Source organism: Ambystoma mexicanum, chromosome 2p (assembly GCF_040938575.1).
Source record: "Ambystoma mexicanum isolate Mex_15411 chromosome 2p, UKY_AmexF1_1, whole genome shotgun sequence".
NCBI lineage: Eukaryota > Metazoa > Chordata > Amphibia > Caudata > Ambystomatidae > Ambystoma > Ambystoma mexicanum.
In genome coordinates, this window is record NC_090923.1 from 1448333023 (window position 1) to 1448354391 (window position 21369).

The 21369-nt window shown below is 45.9% G+C and overlaps 1 protein-coding gene across 5 annotated transcripts in view; it reads left to right on the forward strand.

Moving 5' to 3' along the window:
* The window catches only part of LOC138566076 (histone H3-like centromeric protein A), a 47819-nt gene that overhangs the window by 18872 nt on the left and 7578 nt on the right, over positions 1–21369 (forward strand). For all 5 annotated transcript variants that reach the window (XR_011301831.1, XR_011301832.1, XR_011301833.1 and 2 more), the window contains one exon: positions 1364–1448. Coding sequence is in view for 1 of the 5 variants with exons in the window: in XM_069643100.1 (XP_069499201.1) it covers positions 1364–1448 (85 nt within the window). In the remaining 4 variants the exon portion in view is untranslated. The remainder of the gene's footprint in view (positions 1–1363; positions 1449–21369) is intronic.

Genomic DNA, 21369 nt, shown 5'->3' on the forward strand with positions numbered 1-21369 from the left:
TGCATCTCTCCGACGCTGAAATCCCTTCACTGGCTCCCCGTGGCTGCAAGGATCAAGTTCAAGACCCTCTGCATTGTCCACAAGGCTTTCTTTGGCCTGGGACCTACCTACCTACAACGCTGCCTACCTTAATAATGTCCCCCATGAGCTCATCTACCTCCAACCTTCTGCGAGTGAGCCGGTTCTCCAAGCAGCAATTTGGAGGGAGATCCCTATCCTCAGCAGGTGCCTTCATCTGGAATTGCCTACCTGCCCTCCTCCGTCTTGAGCCTGACCTTCTTAAGTTCCAGAAACTCTTCAAGACCTTCCTCTTCTCCGCTTCCTTTGCTCTCCCTCTACTCTGCTAACCTAGCTCTCTGCCCTCTCCATCTCTCCCTCCTCTTCCTTACAGCTTGCTAACTGGCTGCCTGGTGTACCTCAGAGTCTCACAGGTCCCGGGCACCCCTGCCAGTCCTCTCTCGCACTTGCCTCAGGTTCCTACACCCCCCACCTTCACGGCACTTAGAAATAACCCAAGAGAGTGGCTCTCTCTGCACTTACCCCATTCCTCACCGTCTGGGTGCACTTGGACCTCCCCGAAGATCGTCTGTCTGTTCTCCCCTATCTTCCCTTAATTGTATTGCTAAAACTGCAGAATCGCTGTCAGGCCTATTTGCTGTGTCTCAATTGTTATTTGTATGTTACTTACTTACTCTTGCTTGTGCAGACTATTATCCTTTCAGCATTTCAAGGGCTCTGAATGAAACACTTTCTTGTGTGTAGGCGCTATATAAATGAACAATTACAATTGCATAACATGTGTTGTTCTGCTCAGGAGACTCAATGGAATTAAATAATTAAGCCATTTGGCCTGTGAATGGACCAGCTGCCACAGCCTGGGCTGTTTGATTAGCGGTGTGATGGTTCTTTAAAAGGTGTTGAAAGATATTTAAGTGCTTGTGTATTAAGGGATTGTGCTGAGGTAAGACGTTGCATGGGACAACCAGCACAGTGTACCCAGGGACGGACTGGGGCAAAACAATTGTCTCTGGCACCAATGAAAAAGTGGCCATAGTCACAAATGGAAGTTCATTGCTTTTGTGACGGACTGTTTATATGATGCAAATTGTGCAATTTAAAGAATATTTATTCAGCAACAATGGTCAAAACTACCAGCCGCATGGTAATTTCTTCACACAGGAAAGTGACGAGCATCTTGTCCAAAACAATAGTCCCTTAAATGAGCCATAAATATAAATTGCTCCTAATTAAAAACTCTCCTTGACTTTGCGTGGCTCCTCTTCTTATTCATAATGGTGGGTAGCCGAGTATTGTGTGCTTTTTATACTGTAAATGTTCTGAAAGTACACTTTTTATCCAATAGGTATCCAGCAGAATACGTTGTCCATAGGTGCAGTGAAACCGTGGAAAGGACTCAAGACACAGAACTTGACAATATTTATCACAAGGTGAGTGTGCAGTGGGCGGTGAGATCTCTGCAACCTGCATAAATAAGTGTTTTGCTTTTTTCATTGAAATGATTAATTGTTGAATTCACAAGTAGTAAAGAGAATGGGAATTCCCTTTGCCATGTGATATTCTAGTGCCCTTATTTAGATTTTGCATTTATGAATTTCAATATCTGCAGAAATGCCGAACCGTGATCGTGGCATTGCACGAAAATATGTGTCTAGTGCATTGAAGAGAAAAAGGAAGATGGAACTGAATGTGGATAAACAATCACAGAAAGAGTCTTTACTCCGATTCATAACTGGAATGTCTCTTGAAAATGTTTCCTCTGAAGTCATCCCCGTTCTAAAGTCTGAAGAAAAGAATCTGACTGGGGCAAGAGAAAGAAAATGCTGCCACTAGCACAGTCTACCAATCCCAAGGTCCAGAGCAAGAAATAGGACAAGGGCAGGTGGAAGAAACATGTACCACCACCACATCCCAACAACTGGAGCAAGAGATAAATCAGTGGCAGGAGGAAGAAGCTGTCGCTAGCGCAGCTATCACACCCCAAAGTGTAGCGATAGGCATCCGACAGGAGGAAAAAGAGCCCCTGCATTCAAGTGTAGAGCAGGAAAGTGCCACCGTCAGTTCAGTCTGCTCATCACAAGATCTGCAGGAAGATGGAGCAGTGACTGAGAAAAGGAAAGATGAAACGGTTGAACTGAGACAAACACAAATTGATGATGGTCCTGGGAAATGGCCTACCAGTTTAGATGATAAAAGTCGCTGCTACCAAGAGGAAAGAGGAGCAAGTCAGGCTCAATGTAAAATATCCAAATCTTTTCCATGTGACAAAGCAAATCGCTCTTTCAATCCTATTTATTTTAAAAGGCAAATGAATAATGGAAAACAAATTAGTCACCAAATGGCTACATTATTCTGCAAAAAAATGCAGTCGTTTGCTTCTGCTGTAAATTATTAACTCTTTCTTCACTCACTCAGCTTGTCAGCATTGGCTTTTGTGACTGGCAACATATTGGGCGACAATTAAAAGAACACGAGAATTCAGTAGAACACTTGAAAAATATTCAGAAATTGCTGAAACTAGAAATTCAGCTACAAAAGAAATGCACAATTGATGAGCAAAATCTTGCTCACCTCCAAGAGGAGACGATGCACTGGAGGAATGTGCTGGCAAGACTCCCTACAATCACTCAGTATCTAGAAGGACATAACCTTGCATTCCGTGGAAGCGTTGATCAGATTAACCACCCCCACAGTGGTAGTTTTTTAGGGTTTGGTGAACTTTTAGGTAAATTTGACCCTGTGATGAAGGAACACATTTGCAAAGTTAGCACGCATTACACTCATACTCACTATCTCGGCGAACAAATTCCGAATGAAATGATTGGGCTGATGTCTGAGATGTTCCAGAAGGTAATCCAGATCTTAAAACAAAATCGGCGTGCGTTTTTCACTCCTTGTGCATATCACAACTGAAAGCAGCTTCATCTCCTTATTCAACACAATTTTTTTGGTGTAATTCAACGGCTTTACACCTTGTTCTCTACATCACCAAAAAGATGGAAAGTGCTGACAGAAGTAGGTGTGTCGCTCTCCCTAAAAGGTCTCTGTTACTCGTTGGGAATGTCGTGTTGAAAGTGTTAAAGCACTTAGGTTGCAGGCCAGTTTAATACATGAAGCACTTCTTCAGGACGCTGAATGTGCTAATGATGTGAAAATAAGAAGTGAATCTACATCACTAGCATCAGAGCTTGCATCATGTGAAATCCATATGCTTGGTAACATGGTATGACATGTATGACATATTAGAGGTAAACACTGTCTGTAAAATTATGCAGAACATGCAACTTGATGTGAGGTGTCTGTAAAGCATGTTCAGGAAGTTCTGACTTTTGACAAAATATCGACAGGGTGGTTTTACAGTAGCGCTAATTTCAACAAATGAAATAGCAGACGAATTGGAGTTTTCAAAGAATTTAAACGTGGCAGAAGAATTTCAAAGAAAAATAAAATGTTTGATTACGAGGGTGCAGACATGTCAGTAGAGGACCCACAGCAACAATTGTGCACTCCGTTTTTTGACGCTGTGGTTGATTCAGCAACAGCACGCATTGAAAGGAGATTTGAGCAACTAAACAATCACCAGAAACTATTTGGCTTTCTCCTTGGCATTTTCAGCCTAACAAACCAGATCAGTGCATACCCAAAGAAATATTGTGAGGAGCTGGAACATCTATCAGATAGTAAAGCATGTGGTGCTCGATTATCTGATATAGATGGCATAGAACTGGTTTTTTTTTTTTTTTTTTTTGAAAATCAATTTTTATTAAGTTTTGTATATGTAGTACTACATTACATAGCATGTGTAAGCATGAGTTAACAAACAACCAATCGTAACACCCCACCTCCCCCTCCCCCCTGTCCCTCCCTCCACCCCCTACAGTTCAAGTTCTCGTTAGTTGCTTGTTGCTTGTTTGACAGACTTTCCTGAGACAGTAGTATCGTTCCACAGTGCACTTGGCGCGCCGAGATCATGGGTCCAACTGGGAGAAGTTCACAATCAGGTCGGTGTGCAATGGTCCAGCGCCCCAGGGGGAAGACCCCAGGCGCGGGGTGTTAAGTTGGTCGGCCGTATTTGTCAAAAAAGGGGAGCCAGATTTCCTCGATGTTGGACTTGGACTCATCGAGTAGGTGTGTGAGAAACTCCATGTCCGCACCTTGGTCACCCACGTTTTTTCCCCCGGCATTTCCGGGTGTTTCCATTTTTGTGCAAGGCAGCATCTGGCTGCCACCAACATGATTTGGAGCATATGGTCTTGAGTGCCCTCCTGACCCTCCCCAATGTTGATTCCAAAGAGGAGGAGCCAAGGGCAGGGAGACAGCTCAACCCTGTCCATGATCCAGGCGAGTACCTTTTCCCAATAGTTTTGGACCACTGGGCATCCCCACCACATGTGGATATAGTCCCCCCTCTCAGTCCTACATTTCCAGCAGTGTGGGTCATATCCTGGTTTTATCCTAGCAATCCTCTGGGGGGTAGTGCCATCGGTGTAATATCTTGAGGACTTGATGGCGATATTGGAGGGAGGCTGTGGATCGGTTGGCCCGCTTGCACATCTCCGCCCATCTTTCATCATCAATCTCCTCTCCTAGGTCCCTACCCCACTGTGCGCGTGCCGGTGGAGGATCCCTGGGGACAGAACAGGAAGAGTTTGTAAAGGCGAGATATTATCCCCTTGGAACCCCTCGCAGACAGGAGAAGCTTTTCGAACTCCGTGAGATCCCTCCTGAGGGTGTCGCCCCAGGATGGCTCGGTGAGGACACCCTTAATCTGGATGTAGCGAAAGGGGGACAGGGTGCCAATTCCCAGAGCCTCCTCGAGATCACTTAAGGGCAGGAAAGAACCCTTCACCCACAGATGGCCGGTCCTACTAAGGCCTGCCTCAAACCACGACTGATACGCCGCTGGTTCTGCTATTTTGGCCAGGAAGGGAGGGGCCCAGATGCAGCTCAACGGGGACGGCCACGTCGTGAGCGACCGATGGTAACCTCCTTCTCCCCACAGGGACCACAGCACCTTCAAGATTGGATGATTCAGGGCGCTTCTGGGGATCTTTTTCCTTGGGACCCAAAGCCATTCCTCTATTGTGACCGGGGCAAGGGGCCTGTTATCCATGGCAACCCATTGTTTTTTCATATCTGGGGAGAAGTGATCAACCAAAACTCTCAGCTGAGAAGCTCTGTGATACGTTTCCAGGTCAGGATACCCCACTCCCCCATCTTCCTTAGCCCTAGTCAACACTTCGTAGGAAATCCTATGCTTTTTGCCTGACCAGAGGAAGTTGAGCAGGACTCGCTTCGTTTCTATAAAGAAAGTCTTGGGGATTATCACCGGGAGCATTTGGAAGAGAAATAAAAACTTTGGGAGGAGAACCATTTTTATGAGATTAAGGCGCGCCATCCAGGAGAGCCCTGATCCCACCCACCTCAACATCTCTTCTGATTGCGGACCAGTGGGGGGGGAGCTAGCTGTGTACAGTTCCTCAAGGTCACGGGTAATCTGCACTCCCAAGTACCGGAATCCCTCTTCAGTCTGTCTAAAGGGGAGCCCTTTCACAAAGGCCATCTCCGGATCTGACAGGTTCCCACCCATAAATGCCACTGACTTATCCAGATTGACTTTATAACCCGATAGTTCCCCATAGCGCGAGAGGCCCTGTAATAACCGGGGGACTGTTTGGGGCGGTCTGGTGACATAGAGTAAGGCGTCGTCCCCGAAGAGGCAGATTTTGCATTGCATGTCTCCCATCTGTACTCCCCTAATAGCCTCGTCATTGCGGACTGAGATTGCCCATGGTTCCATTACTAGTGCATAAATTAGCGGGGACAGGGAATGTCCCTGCCTTGTACCACGTTGGAGGGGGAACTCTCACGATTCTGTTCCGCTTGCCAAAACTCTAGCTGAGGAGGAAGTGTAAAGCACAGCCATCCACCCAAGCCACCTAGGACCCAAGCCACCTAGGACCCACCCCCAGAGATGCGAAAACCTTCCCCATGAAAGCCCAGCTGACCCTGTCGAAGGCTTTCTCCGCATCGAGAGCCAGTAAAAGAGCCCCCTCGTCCCGGACCCCCACTGTGGCAAGTATATGGAGTGTCTTCCGTATGTTGTCAGAGCCCTGCCTGTTGAGGACGAATCCCGCTTGGTCAGGGTGTATCAGGCGTGGAAGGCAGTTCTCAAGTCTGGAGGCCAAGATTCTGGTAAAAATCTTGGCATCTAAGTTAAGGAGTGAGATGGGTCTATAGGACCCACATTCTGTCCGGTCTTTACCGGACTTGGGTATGACGGTGATGAGGGCTTGCAGAAACATCAGTGGAATTGAGTTTCGGCTCCTAATCTGATTGAACAGTTTGGCCAAGGGCTTCACCAAGATCTGGGTCTGTTTATAGAAATCAGCCGTGTAGCCGCCCCCCCCCAGTGCCTTTCCTGCCTTCAGTCTGTTAATGGCGCTCTCCACCTCTTCCTCTGAAATCTCCCCCTCAAGGGCCCCTAGGTCTTCGTCGGATAGCTTGGGGAGGGGGTGCTCCGCCGAGTAGGCTGAGATACCCTCCAGTTATTTGTCTGCTTGCCTGGAATAAAGTTTGCTGTTAATAGTCAGCAAAGCAGTCCGCTATTCCCTCCCGGCCCCTGTGAGTCCTACCTTCCCTATCGCTAAGCTGGGCAACCCCCGTTTCCACCCTGCAGCCCCGGGACCTTTGTGCCAAAAGAGTTCCCACCCTGTCTCCCCGTTCATAGTATCTTTGCTTGGTGTACCGCATTTTCTTAATAACCTCCCCTATAAGAACCGTGTGTAGCTCGTCTTTTGCCCTGCATCTCCTCCAGAAGTGCGTCTCTGTCTATCCTGGGAGCGCCCAGTCTGGCCCGCAAGACGCCCCGGAGCTTGCCCTCAATCAGGCCCCTTTCCCGTTTACGTCTCGAGCCATCTGCTATGAGGAGACCCCTAAACGTGGCCTTTCCGGCTTCCCATACTGTGGACATGTCGGTCTCACCATTGTCATTCGTCTCAAAGTAAGCTGACATTTCTTGTTTCATAAAGTCCCGAAACGCGGGATCCCTAAGAAACGTGTTGTTGCACCGCCAACGGGTGGATCTTGGGGCGACAGGCAGTGACCAGTCGGCCACAAGCAATTCGTGGTCCGACCACGTTATGGCCTCCACCCTCGGCTGTTGAACCACCCCGTCCCCCTCTTCGGAGATTAGCATGAGATCAATTCTAGTGTAGGTACAATGCTGTTCTTCCCAAAAATGTAGTGCTTTACAAGTTCTTCAATACATTTACTCAGAAAATATTAGAGGAAATGTATCCAAATTGTGTATTTGCCGTAAGAATCCTGCTTACCATCCCAGTTACTGTTGCATATGCGGAACCAAGTATTTCACACCTGAAGCTGAATAAGACATACCTGCGCCCGACAATGTCCCAGGAACATCTATCAGGACTTGCACTTCTCTCAATCGAGGGAGAAATTGCTGCATCCTTAGACTACAGTGACTGATTGATGCGTTCGTAAAAATTAAAAATAGAAAAAAGTATTTTAATTGTACTTCTGAATTGTCATGGATACTAAGGCGAGTCGTAAAATTTAGATACAGTTTGGTCAGCCAGCTTCCGAATATGTAAGAATGCCTTTATACTGCACTTATCACCACTGTAGTGGTACAAGAACACTGAAACATAAGCAAACATAACATTCCGGTCCCTGTATTGAACTTCAAGGAAATTAAATAGCTTATGCTGAACCTTTGAAGAATGGAATGTGAGTAATTGAGTGTTGTGTAATATTATACCTGCTTGTTTCATTTCTTAATGTGTTTTTTGGGACAGAATACATATAGTACTTCTGTACTTACCTGTCTAAATTGTATTATTGGGTGCGTCACTGTGTGGACTCATTGTGGCCCCAATTTACACTCTCCTGAGAATAGCTGTGACTGCTCTCAACGTTTACTTTGATTGGGTTTTGGCTAACCTCTCACAGTTCTCCAGTTCACTATAACTAGGGTGGCCTCCTAAAATCTGTCCCCCAGGTCAGATTCTAGAAATCCATCTTAACAGGTCTTTTGGTGGAATGCCACAAACAGTAATCCCAATGATTTTTAATAAAATGCCCAATACTGGAGGTAGAATAAGTTCTCAAGAGTTACTGTCTCATATACATCCACATAAGGGCACCCCTACTCCCTTAGGTTTGTTAGTGCCATAGTAATTCTTCCAACGTGCAACTGGTGAATCTAAAGAAAGGCCTCTAGGATGGAACTTAAATGCCCAAAACTGACTGGCTAGTGGTAGGCTTCCTTGGCAGTGCATGGGCGCTAGGACAGGCTCTCAATTTATAGGCCCTACGTAAGTGTTTTACCTCTGTACTGGTTTATTTTAAATTTCTGGATTTTCCCACTCTGGGGCATTGTTAAAATTAGGAAGAACAATTAACCCTTCTTGTGATGTCACTTCCTGTGATGTCATCCCATGCTAATTAAGGGTCCCCCCACTTAACTTGCCGCACGTGGCCCCGCAAATCCTAGGACCGGCCTCCGCCCACATGCCAAAACCGTGGGCTAAATAAATGGCTCTAAATCGACGCACTGGTCTGATAACGAGTATGGCGCACCCTTTCTAAAGAGCTATTGGTACTGTGACCTATATCCAATGTTTTGTAACTAGTCAACCCAATATCAAACATTTCGCTCGATCCTGTTCCCTGCCAATATTCCCCTTTGTAGCATAAAAACTGCTCATTACCGGGCCCCTTTATTGGCACTACTTTTGAAAACCATGCATGTTCACGTTAATGTATCCCTTTGGCCCTTCAATACTTAACAATCTTCAATTGTGACCAATTAGTCACCTTGTTGTGTTAGTTTTCCACTTAATAACCCAGCAGTCCCAACCTGTGCAGTTGGTGGCCTCCCTCTTTCAATTTTGCAGCGTACCCTTCTACAACGGGACAGCATGTTTTCATGCTCATCAAATATTGTACTGTGCAGTGCTCTTGCTAGAAATATCTTGCTGCTGGATTTGCTGGGTCTGTGATGTGGACCATCGCTTTATCAAGGTTTTGCAAATGAAAACTTCTGTTGTCCTCCCCAAAAAGGCTACCTTAATGCAGCTGTCTGTTTGAAACATGCTCCGGTGTTTCCTCTGCCGAGCAGCGTTGCTAAGGCAACATTCTTGAAGATGCTACTTTTGCCCGGGGATTGATCCTTCCTTCTTGCTTACACTCATAGTGAGCCAACCCCCCAATCAAACATAGTTTCTTGGCTGCCCTCTTCGGTCCTTTTTCCTCCTTCCCATTTTGTCCCAACACAGTAAGTAATGTGTGCTTCAGTTTGTTGTCATTGCGGTCCTGCACTTCACGTCACGGCCAGTGTTGCCATGTCCGCTAATAATAAGCGACTTTGGGCTAGTTTTTTCCCCAAAGTCGCTTATATTTTAACGTGTATTGTTCCGCTTATTCACTTCACCGAAGAGGCCCTCTAAGCTTAATTAGAAATGAATTAAATAGGAGCAGCTCTAACCCATGCGGCTAAGTTTCATTAGCAGCAGGGGCCGGCGGTGCGTGAAGCGAACAAGCGCAACAATAAGCCACGTTCACAGGAAAGTTAACTCCCATTTCAAATTTGAAATGGGAGTTGACTTTCTCGTGGGTGTGGGTTTACGCTCTGGCTCAACCTTTTCCACGTTTCCTCTACTGAAATGAGTCGCTGTCTTCTGATGCTCCTCTCAACACAACCCTCGGCATACAGAAGCAACACATCCCATAAGTTGTCAGATCACATGTGTGTCTTGTGTCAAGAGGGGCGTTGCAAAGGAGACTCCGGACAGGGTGAGGCAAACAGCATCAATGGACTAAGGCTGCATTATATTAATAAACACAGACCTGCGTACCAGTGAAGGCAAAGGCTCAACGTGGTTAAAATTAATTTTATGGATTGTAGTAACGAAAGGTCCCACCAGCATGCTTCATTGCAAACAAAACATTTACAGGAGAAACACACGCACATAATGTTATGTGAGAGATCCAGTCTCACAAAAAACAATTTTATTTAAGCATTTTCCTGTTGATATGTGCCACTTTGGCATGTATACCTTCACAATGGCAGGGTGTTATACTACAGTAAATACAGTAAATACCTGCGAATGTGTTAACATGCACACAAACAGATCACTCACATTTAGCTTGAGAATATCTCCGAAAATAAGTGCTAAGTGGCAATAATCCCCTAAAAACAAAATATTTTCAAATTTAGTGTCAAAGACTTTTCTGGCAAGCAATGAAGATTATCCCTGCTAGCTGTGCAGGGAGTATTAATTCTATTAAAGACTAGGAGGCGAGCATTATGTTTCAACTTCAATTTATTACTCTTCAGCAGTTTCAACAAAAACACACAAGAAAACTCTGAAAAGTGTCTATAATAAACTTTTCTTTTCTTAAACTTCAACTCCCAAGGTCTCTGTAGTCCAATCCTGCACCGCCCAGCTATGACATACATCCTGTCCCTGGGCTCCTGCGCTGCTCCTCTCCTTTACGTGCTCTGAACAGACTCTTGAACTTTATAACCATGTCCCGCCAACAATGCGAAGACTCCAATTCGTCAAAGGAGGTGATGCGCTCTCGCTTTCCCTTTTCCCAACTGGAGCTCTGATGCTGCAGCTCAGCGCTCTGTTATTCTTCTGCTCTTCCCCTAAGGAATATACAATGAACAAATATAGGTTGGCGTCCATGTTCTGTTGCAATCTACTAACATCACATTATAAACAGTACATGATCGAGTGGGAATTTAATGCTCGCCTCCTAGTCTTTAATAGAATTAATACTCTGCACACCTCGCAGAGATAATCTTCATTCTATGACAAGACTGGAGGGCCAGCATTATGCTTGTTCAAAGCTTCCCCAACACTGTAACAGCTAGGCCTTCAGTCGGCTTGAAATAAAACTATTTAAATGTATGATTACTAGCCCAATCCGCTGCTAGCATAATCTCTCTCAGTGACACACCTGTCGTAAAGGCTCTGATAGCCATCACGCCTCTTACAGAATGCACCCTGTATATTCCCAAATCAATGCCTGCTGCTTGCATTACTTCTTTAACCCATCTCGCGACAGTGGTGATTGCTACCGCCTGAAAAGGCTTCCTACGGGCAATTGGCAATTGAGTGGTACCAGCTGCTCTGCAGTCTGCTGTCCTATTTTCATACTCTTTAATGCAACTTGCTGCGCACCATTTCAGGTTACTCAGGAAATAAGGATAATGGACCGTATTGGTCCCCGTTTTAATCCTTTTTACTATGGAGAAAGTCACTCCTTCTCAGTGATCCAGATAAGATTTTGAGGTGGGAGTATTTTACGCATGCTTTTTCAAATTAAAGAGTAAATGCAATATCAATAGAGTAAAAATGTGTGTTCTCCTCTGCAAGAGAGTAAAACGTATCCAACACATACTATCGAATAGTATATTTTAAAGTGCAATATGCAGAGAGTTGATGGAAGTCTTTGTTGAAAGTAACAGCTTTCAGGTTTTACTGTGTTTGTTCCAAGTACATTTTTCTAAACAAATACAGTAAAACATTAACACTGCCAGTTTCGGGTAAAGGCTTCCCTCGCTACTCTGCCTAACAAAATGCAAATGCGCACATCCAGTGGTGCACCTAGACTAAAATGTAGGCGGGGGCTAGCCCTTCAAATGTTGGGAGGGGCACTAACTTCAGAGACGGTGGAGGAGTGGCAAACTTACTTGTGTAGGGGCATCTAACTTCATTACTCATTGTAATGAGACTATTCCAGTGAAGCTCCAATGTTACAATCAGTTATCTCTCAATTTTAAGTCTGAAACCCCCACTTCTTGCAGATCCTGAAGGTCCTAGAAAGAGTGAAAATGGCAGATGGAGTGCAATGAAAGATTCAATATCATAACATAACGGGACATTGCAGAGTGTGGGGCAATTCTCTGGACGGCCCAAGCAACTTCAGTGGCTGGGAGCAACAGGGGAGAAAATGTAATGTTGGTTCTACCGCAGTCCGCTATACTAGAATCTCTGGTGCATTGACTGGCTGGTGAGAATGTCTGCCTGTCAAATACAGTGTTACGAGACTGGGGGAGGGCCAGTGCAGCAATAATGCAATTCTATACGACCCGTATATAATTGCATTATTGCTGCACTGTGATGTGCCTGTGTTTAACAGTTAACTGCTCACACAATTTTTCTGGAAGATTGGCTCTTCCTATAGGAAGGAGGGGCTCAGGGAGAAACTGTCACGCAGTGGCTGAATCCACCTGTTATTGATGTTCAAGCATCTGCATCGCCTGGACGATTTGCAGATTCCACTTGTGAGGCTGCTAGGTCTGACTCTTTGTAATTGGCCGACCGTTGAAGAGATTTACTGCACTGTTAAAGTCAGCTGTAAAAGGACAGGATTGTGTGACCTTGTGCTGCACGGTGTTGCAGAGCTATGAATGGGTTTGCTAGGGTCACACTTGGCAGTCTGCTTAAAGGCCCTGCTTCATCACTGAAGATGGATAAATCATATTCAACTCAATGTTAATGTTAAAGGCTGTTTATACTGTGCGCTATCACCACTGGAATGTTCCCCTGGCGCTCTGGCGGATGTGAATGGAAAAAGGGTAGTGTGGGTTAGTAGGCTTCAGTGTGAAAAGTGCAAGAGATCTGTGATGTGCTGTTGGGAGCTTCAGTGCGGTTAATACCGTTCGCTGTGCTTAGGTGTGCTTTTCGTTTGGTAGCTGTCATGTGCTGTTGTGTGAAGACTGGTCTGTTTTGTTGTTGCAGAGTAGTGAAATGCGTGCGGTTTGTTGTGCTTCGAGGTATGATTGAGTTTAGTCTATTGAGAGGTGTATGCAGAGGGGCGAGTGAGTTTTTAGTAGGGTTGGTTAGCTGTATCACTATCTAGATGTGACACATGCTAATATTCATAATGCCGTCTAGTGTGATGCATGCTAATCTCCACAATTCTATCTAGATGTGGTGCATGCTAATCTTCACAGTTCTATTTAGATGTGACACAATGCTAATTTTCATAGTTCTATCTAGATGTGACGCAAGGCTAATTCATTTTCACAGTTCTACCTAGATGTGACGCAAGCTAATATTCACAATTCTATCTAGATGTGACGCAAAGCTAATTTTCACAGTTCTATCTAGATGTGACGCATATTAATCCACACAATTCTGACTAGATGTGATGCAAGCTAATCGTCACAGTTCTGTCTAGATGTGACTCAAGCTAATCTTCACAATTCTATCTATATGTGATGTATGCTTGGTTGACAGGAAGTATTTATTTACAGCTACGAAACTGCATACATTCTCGGAGTAAACTCTATGTATGAAGGCAAGTTATTAACATCGTTATAGTTATGCATGCAATGCTTTGTTGCTAGTAATCTCCCTAAATTACACCTGCACCTCTTCCTCGTCCCAGTGCTTTGGAATTAATCCACATTAACATTGTCTTACATTAAGGGAGGATGGTACATAGCAGTGTAGAGGAGGCCCCAAATAAAGCCTGCACTCCAGTATCCCATTTTCAAGTACCAGGAACATTCACACCGAAATATGTGACGTATGATGAGCAAATAAACCAGCAGAGAGCCGCAGTAGGGCTCTGTCCAGTACATAACAGAAGAACAATACCTATTGAAGTACCAATAACCAGACAACCATGGACAGTAAGGTACCCATTAAGAAAACCCTACCAGCAAATTAAACGAAATGAAGATTTCTTAAGTACTGTCCAGGAAGAAACCAAAAAGTCCTTAATGAAAGATGAATGGTGACGTCACGAGGGCCTGGACTAACGCACCCATAGAAGATATGACGACCCAATGATACGAAGAGACGGAAGGCAATGCATAAAAATATTGCAAAACTGAAAGGAGAGAACGTTGATGAAAGACAAAGGAGCTTAAACTGTAAGCAGGATGAAGATATTCAACCGCTAACGCCTGTACATGTGCTTGTAACCGCAAGAAAGCTAAGACAACAGTGCGTCTTGCTATGCTAAGTAGAAGAATAGAGCGGCAAGCGCCATTATACACAATCTACCTCAAAACGAAGCATGTTATATAAGTGCAATCCACTTTACACAAAAGCAGAATTAACTCAGGTTACTAGAGGTCAAACAGGACAGGATTCGTATTGCAGCTAAAACGAGAAGAGATGGCTGAATCAAAACTCAGCAGAGGCAACATGAGCCAGGAAGAGCCAAGGTCAGATCAATAGAAGGAGCGAACAGTAGCTTCGCGGAATCGAAACTTAAGAACAGAATAGCCTATCTCAGGAGGGCTGAGATAAGGAGGCGCAGGCAGGTGGCAAGCCGAATAAGAATTAAATGCACAAATTGAAGGAAGCTAGGCAAATTTATGGTGTGAGCAGCACGTGACCATCCGAGCAAGAAGAAGCATGGATTCACACCTACGCATGGCTTTCGCCCAGACAGAGATATCATAACTTTTTCTAACAAGAAGATGCAGTTTCGAAGCCGACCACAGCCAACTAATTGACACATAGCCACTAAAGTAATGATGGATTGAGGGAAGGCAGGGTGAATCTTAGGGCACCCTGCACCTGGCTGGCCATTCTGCGTGCTGCTAAGTGAAGTGGAGATTTATGCATGTGGTTGAAGCCAACCCAATCACAATGGACCAAATAATCTAGGGTTCTATAGATAGTAGAACCAATGGGACGTCATACTCATAGTGATGTCTACTAGAGTACTGTTAGAAGGAAGGGCTTAGACGCCCACCTGATAGTGTTTATCCAATCATCTTACTCCGTTACCATATACAGATATAGTACCTATAGTAAAGTTACCTTTTCCTAACCAATAGAATTGCATGTTAACTTTTGAGTGTTAGACGTCAATGATGACGAGTTTGGGTATAAATGTTATTGTTTGTATGAAGTTCGAGGGAGTTGAAGCGAGACGGACTATCACATCACTGTTGATTTCCATGTTTCCCCGTTTTTGTACTTGTCATTAAACGGGCTCCCCTTTGCCAAACCATTGAGTTGTCCTTATTGATTGGTGTTGGAGTAAGAGGACCTGCACCCCCATCCATCTCAAGGTGCAGCTGTCTTGTCTTAAAGTACTCTGGAGCAAACCCCGACTCTATGGGCCGGCCGGGGGTCTCCCCAGTACAGCATTTGTGTTTTTGATATCAATTATGTCATACACATTTTAAATTTCTGGGCTCTGTATGCGTTTTGTTATTTCTGATAGTTTAATCCTAATAGGCTCGCAGGATTATCTCATTGCAGTAATCCAGTGAGTGGCGGATGCTTGTCCAGGTCAATGGGCCCTTCAGCAGAGATACTTATACTGCTTTTACTGGTAGAATGGTCCAAATGCCGTTTACAAAAGGAAATATGAAGTCATAGTAAAAAATAATGACACAAACTATAAACAAACGTGTACTACACAATGTGTATTGCTAATCCACTCTTTTGCCAGTCAAATGCGAATGCCTGCATTTGACACGAGGTTGCATTGAACACGATTTTAGTCATTTGACACACTGTGCTGTAGACATCACACAGGTCGACCTCCACCACCCAGAAGTTGTATTTCCACAGTCTGCTGGAGACATCACTAATATGTGAGGGACATGGACAATCGTGCAGGATACATTAGACGCTGCAGATCTCTGCCATTTATTCCCTAACTCTAAACATGCTTAGTGTTCTCCTTAAACAGAAGATAGTCCATGAAGAACACTTTTTAGAGAGTTATGTCTGCTTGGGGGAGGATCCCGTTAAAGAGTACCCGAAAGATTGGGCTTTTGTCGAGGTACTATTAATGTACCACATCCAAAAAAAATACATGTTATGTCCCTTCTCCATGGATCGAACATGAGTGGTAGCAAATAACCCTGTTCAGATTCAGCCAAATAAATCAAGGTCCATGCATGACTTTGTTGGTACTTCCGCTTCATGCCGGTCCATGTCCCCAATCAAACTCACCAGACAGAACCTGTGCGTTTTGAAGAATTGATTAAAAAAAAGTAACCGCTTGCAGCGATTTCTATGCTAAGCACATGCCCTTTCCACCATGCCCAAAAGTGTGCGTCCTACTCCTATTACAGTAATATGGGACAGCAGTTCATGCAAAGCTAGCATTTGCTAAATATGTGTTCCAGTGCCATCTACTGGAAAAAAAGGTTAGGGGAATTCACAAAAAAGTACTGTGTCCAGCCTGCGTAAAGGGTACGAAAATAAAATGTGGCATATTTACATTATTTTACTGCGTAAAAAGCCCCAATACACACCAAATCTGGAGGGCTGCTCCTTCTGGACCAAAATATCTATTAATCTCCAGCCCCTTGACATCTGATACTCGCTTACATGATATTAAGCACAACAGCATTGCTAATTTGCCTGATAGCTGTTTCAGTGACAGATATCTATCTGTTGGCCAGCTCTCCAATAGTCGCAGCACTACTGTTACGTCACATACAGTATTATATCTAGGCTCGGTGGCACCTTATATCTAACTCCTCTGATGAGCCTTACCACTGCCGGATGTTCACCTGCTGGGAACCCTTCAATTGGCAAGTGTCCCGCTGAAATCGCCGATCTGTACACACCTATGGTGCGAAATGCTCTTCCGTCTTTCAACAATTGTTCTAAGAAATTCAGAATCGACACTACAGGGGCCAAAATTGGATGAAGATGTCTCCCTTTACACCAGTTTGACCATTTGGCCCAAGCCATGTCATAGCTCCTCCTAGTGGATAGGGCCCAAGATTTTGCGATGAGCTCTGCAGCTGCAGCACCCAGCGTCTCCTGATATCCTGCACGCGACGAGCTGGAGAGTCCCTTTCACTCTCAGAGGATGATACGACCCAGCTGGTTCCGTGAGCAGTCGGTCTCCTTCCGAAAGGACCAGGGGCCAATCCGCTGTTAGCTCCATAAGCGTCGGAAACCATACTTGTGACTTCCAAAATTAATTTTGCCCTCTCCCTCCGACACTTCGCTAGAACTCTGCTCAGCATCACAAAGGGGGGAAATGCATAGTGTGGTCCTCCCGACCATTCCTGTAGGAATGCATCCGGACCTTGCGCCTCCGGGTCTAGTCTCCAGCTGAAGTAATGCGTTGTCTGAGTATTGAGCCGGGATGCAATGAGGTCTATGTGTACCGGACCCCACTTCGCACTCGGAACCTGAAATACTGCTGGATCCAGTTTCCAGTCACTGGAGTCCGTCATTCTGCTACTACATTCAGCGCCCAGGGCAGGTATTCTGCTGTCACTGATGTTCCTGACTGGAGGCAAAAGTGCCAAAAATCTTTCACTAGCTCCGCTAACAACTTGGACTTTGCTCCTCCTAGCTGATTTATGTAGCGGACTGCCAAGATGTTGTCCATCTCTAGCAGGACGCACGACTTCACTTTCCCTCTCGTGAATGCTTTGATCGCAAATGAACCTGCCAGGAGTTCTAAGCAATTTATGTGCAGTCGAAGTTCCTCTTCGCTCGAATTCCCTCCTGTCTCTAGCTCTCTGCATCTCGCCCCCCAACCTAATTGTCTGGCGTCTGACTCTATCACTAGGTCTGGGCGATCTCCGAAGCTGGACGTCCACTCCAGGCGTCCATATTCTTCAACCACCATTCCAGTTTCGTGATGGACTCCTGATCTAAAGGTACTTGCTGATGATAATTTAAACCTTGCTGCAAGTGTTTTATCTTCAGTCTCTGCAGAGCTCGGTAATGCAACGTGCCTGGGAATTTGTCCTGAATGGAGGCTGCTAGCAACCCCACTATCCTCGCCAGGACTCTGAGCGAGAAATCACTTGCTTGCTCAGATACGCTCTGATCTCCCTTTTGATATCTCTTATCTTTCGTGCCGGTAGCTCTAGCATTGCTTTCCTGGTGTCTAGGACAAATCTCAGGAAATCTAGCCTCTGCGCTGGCTTGGTGTCTGAATTTTCCACGTTCACTAGGAAACCTAGCGACAATAGTAATTCTTGCACCCACATTGTCTGGTACATTAGTACGTGACTGTCTTCTGCTAGGAGTAGCAGGTCGTCTTAGATATATAATTAGCCTGATACCTTTCTCTCGGATCGCCGCTGCTACTGTCTTCATCAGTTTGATAAATGCCCAGGGAGCTGATGCAAGCCTGAATGGCATCGTCTTGAATTGGCACAGCTGCTTGTTCCAGTAAAAAGCTAGGAACGTCCTGTAATCCTCTTGCACCTGTAACGTTAGGTAGGCGTCTTTCAGGTCTAGCCTCGTCAGCCAGTCTCCCTCTCTAAGGGTGTCTCTGAGCTGATGGATCCCTTCCATCTTGAAATGACGGTACACAATCCAGCTGTTAATTCCTTTAGATTTATAACCGGCCGAACTTTCTCCTTCCTGTGCACTAAAAACATATTGCTCACAAACCTGGGGAATAGTGTGCACCTCTCTATGGCATCTTTCTGCGCTAGTAGGTTTAGTTCCTGATCTAAACATTGTTGCTCTGCTAGGGATAAGTGCTGCTGGTGTGGCCAATCTATCTGTAAAGGCGGCTGTATGAATTCCAGCTGCAGACCTCTTACGGTTTCCAAATCCAAGCATCGCTGGAAAGCGTGTGCCAATTTCCCCAAAACATATTTGTTTTTCCCACTACTGGAGGATAACTCTCTTCTCTCACCTGGTGTAAAGCTTTGTCCACGACCAGCTCCTCTTCCTCTGCGCCCTCTAGGGAAATGTCCCTTGGCTGGGAAGAAGGTCTCCTGCTGTTTGTTTTCCCAGTATTGGGCTCTGGGATTAGGGGGCCTTCTTCCTCCCTTCGATCGACCGGCCGCACGACCCCTGAAGCGGCCGGTCCCGGCAAAAACTCTGTTCGGAAACACTTTCCATATGGAGGCCTGCGCCTTTTCCAGTGATGTGTAAGTACCGACGAAGAGGGCCATCTCCTTCCCAAAGGTCTCTCAGAAAAGCAGGCCTTGCGCTCCTTCTCCGGCTTCATATGATGCAAGGTCGCTCAGCTTCGGATCAATCTTTAGCAGCAGACCTCTCCTTCTCTCCAAAGAAATGGTGCAGTTTGCGTTGCCCAAAAGGCAGACCACCCTTTGTGCCCAGCTTGCTAGTGCGTCAGGGTCTACTTCCTCCCCTGTATCCTTAGCTCTTTTTCCTAAGGCCATTATTTTGGCGAGAGACCCTGACAAATCCAGCTTCTTCGCTTCACAGCTCTTCTACGATCTGGTAATTCCTTTATGCAGATCCTTACTGGTCTTAGACACGAAGGTAAACATCTTGACATCTTGGGATCCAGCTCAGGGGTCTCTGCTACCTTGCCTGGAAGATCTGGGCATGGGCAGTCCGCACGCAGGCGTTTCATCACCTCTTTGTCGAGAGCTTTATGCAATCTCATGGTCATATACTGCGCGACCCTAGGGGAGGGCTGCCAGTCTGAGGATCTCGGGTTCCCGATACTGTCCGTGTCAAACATGTCCACTGTGTCCTCATCCTCTGCTACCTTCTCTCCTTCATGAGAGGGCAGGCCACCCTCTGCCGGCTCCTCTACCGAGCCTGGGTCATCCTCTCCTATTATCTTCCCCTGGAGTGGGGGTTGTGAGGCCTGGCGTTGCAGAAAAGCATCTTTAAGCTTAGCAAACATGTCGTCTCCCTCCGGGGTTCTCTGTTTATTCCTGTATGTTGAGCCCGGGGGGTCATAAGAGGGTTTCCTCTTTTGGCCTGATGAGCCCGGGGGGTCATAAGAGGGTTTCCTCTTTCGGGCCTGTGTACTCCCCTTCGACCCTGTCTTCGAGGGTTCTGTGGGCGTGCTTCCGGTCTCCTTGGTGCTCTCACGAGGCTGATTCAGCACTTTCTTGAAGCTGGCAGCGCGATCTAGAAGCTGCTCCTCCTCGCTCCACTCAAACTGTGACATATTCCTCAAACGTGCTGTGTGCTTGATACCTGAAACAGGTGTCTTTTGCATTCCCACGCCTGGTCTGATGCTTCTGATTATAGCACCAGACCGTCTCTTGTCTCTATAATGGGCTGCTCGCGCCCAATTCAACACTCCCTGGTGGCTGTATGGTCCTTAGCAGGTTGGATGTGCCTGCATTTGAGGGAAGGAAAACCCTTCTGTCCTTCGCAGGTTATCGGCCCGCTCTGTAGCTGTTTTACAGCTTATTCGACGCTTATCTGCTGAAGAGCAGTGATAGAAGAGAAGGCTCCCAGGGACAGGATGTGTGTCATAGCTGGGCTGTGCAGGATTGGCTACAGAGACCTTGGGAGTTGTAGTTTAAGAAAAGAAAAGTTAATTATGGACACTTTTCAGAGTTTTCTTGTGTGTTTTTGTTGAAACTGCTGAAGAGTAATAAGTTGAAGCATAATGCTCGCCTTCAGTCTTGTCATAGAATGGTACAACTTCAAATGTAGACATTGCCCCTCCCCAGTCATTTACCGACTGCATGGGTAAAGAGAGCACCCACATATGCACTTCACATTTTAAATATCAACAATATGTGTAATGTAAGTGGTGTCAGTGCCTGCATTCACTTGTTGCAGCGCTGCAGAGTCTCTGGGTCGAGGCCTTGTGCTGTGAGTGAGGGCATGGTGGGGCGGGCTAGCCATGCTGACTGAAGATGCAGAGAGTAACAGGCACTTGTGGTGAGGCGGGTGCAGCATTCCACATCAGAGAAGCAATTGTGGTAAGTGATGACGGTGTATATGTCCTTCTAGCTCCAACCACTGCTGGACTCGCTGGACTAACCCTGGCTGTCTCCGCTATCCATCTCCGTCTCTTGTGACAAGATGGAGAGCGGCACACCTAACTGAAGTCCTATTCTATGGCCAGCTCTCATGGAGGGACTTGAGCGAGAACCCGGTAGAGCGCAGCTGTCACTGTTGGTGCTTCAACTAGACCAGCGGATTTGCCCGCAGATGTGGATCAGCATGTTGGCAGTGTTGCAGCAAGAAGTGGAGATTGACTGTGGAGGCTTTTGTGTAGGACTTTGATAACTCACCTTGGCGGCTTTAGAGTGAGTCAGTGGTGCACCTAGACTAAATGGGTGCGAGTGGCTTACCATTCACATGTTGGGACTTCAGAGACTGGAGGCAGGTAAAACAATCTTTCTTCACTTCAAGTACTAAACCCACATTACGATTTAATTTGTCTAAAAATTGATGCATACGAATGCAGGTGCTAGAATGTCAACAGGTGTAACCGCGCTATGGTGGTGGTGGTGGGACTGTTGCAGCCAGTCTTGGGCCTTGGCTTTATGATGCACTTCTAAGTCCAGACCTAGCTTATGGCTTGTGGTGTGCATAACAGAGTGTGCTAACAAAATTGTAGGGCCTCTCTGATCTCAATCCACCAAAGCTGTTAAGATGACTCCTGTATCAGCAGTGT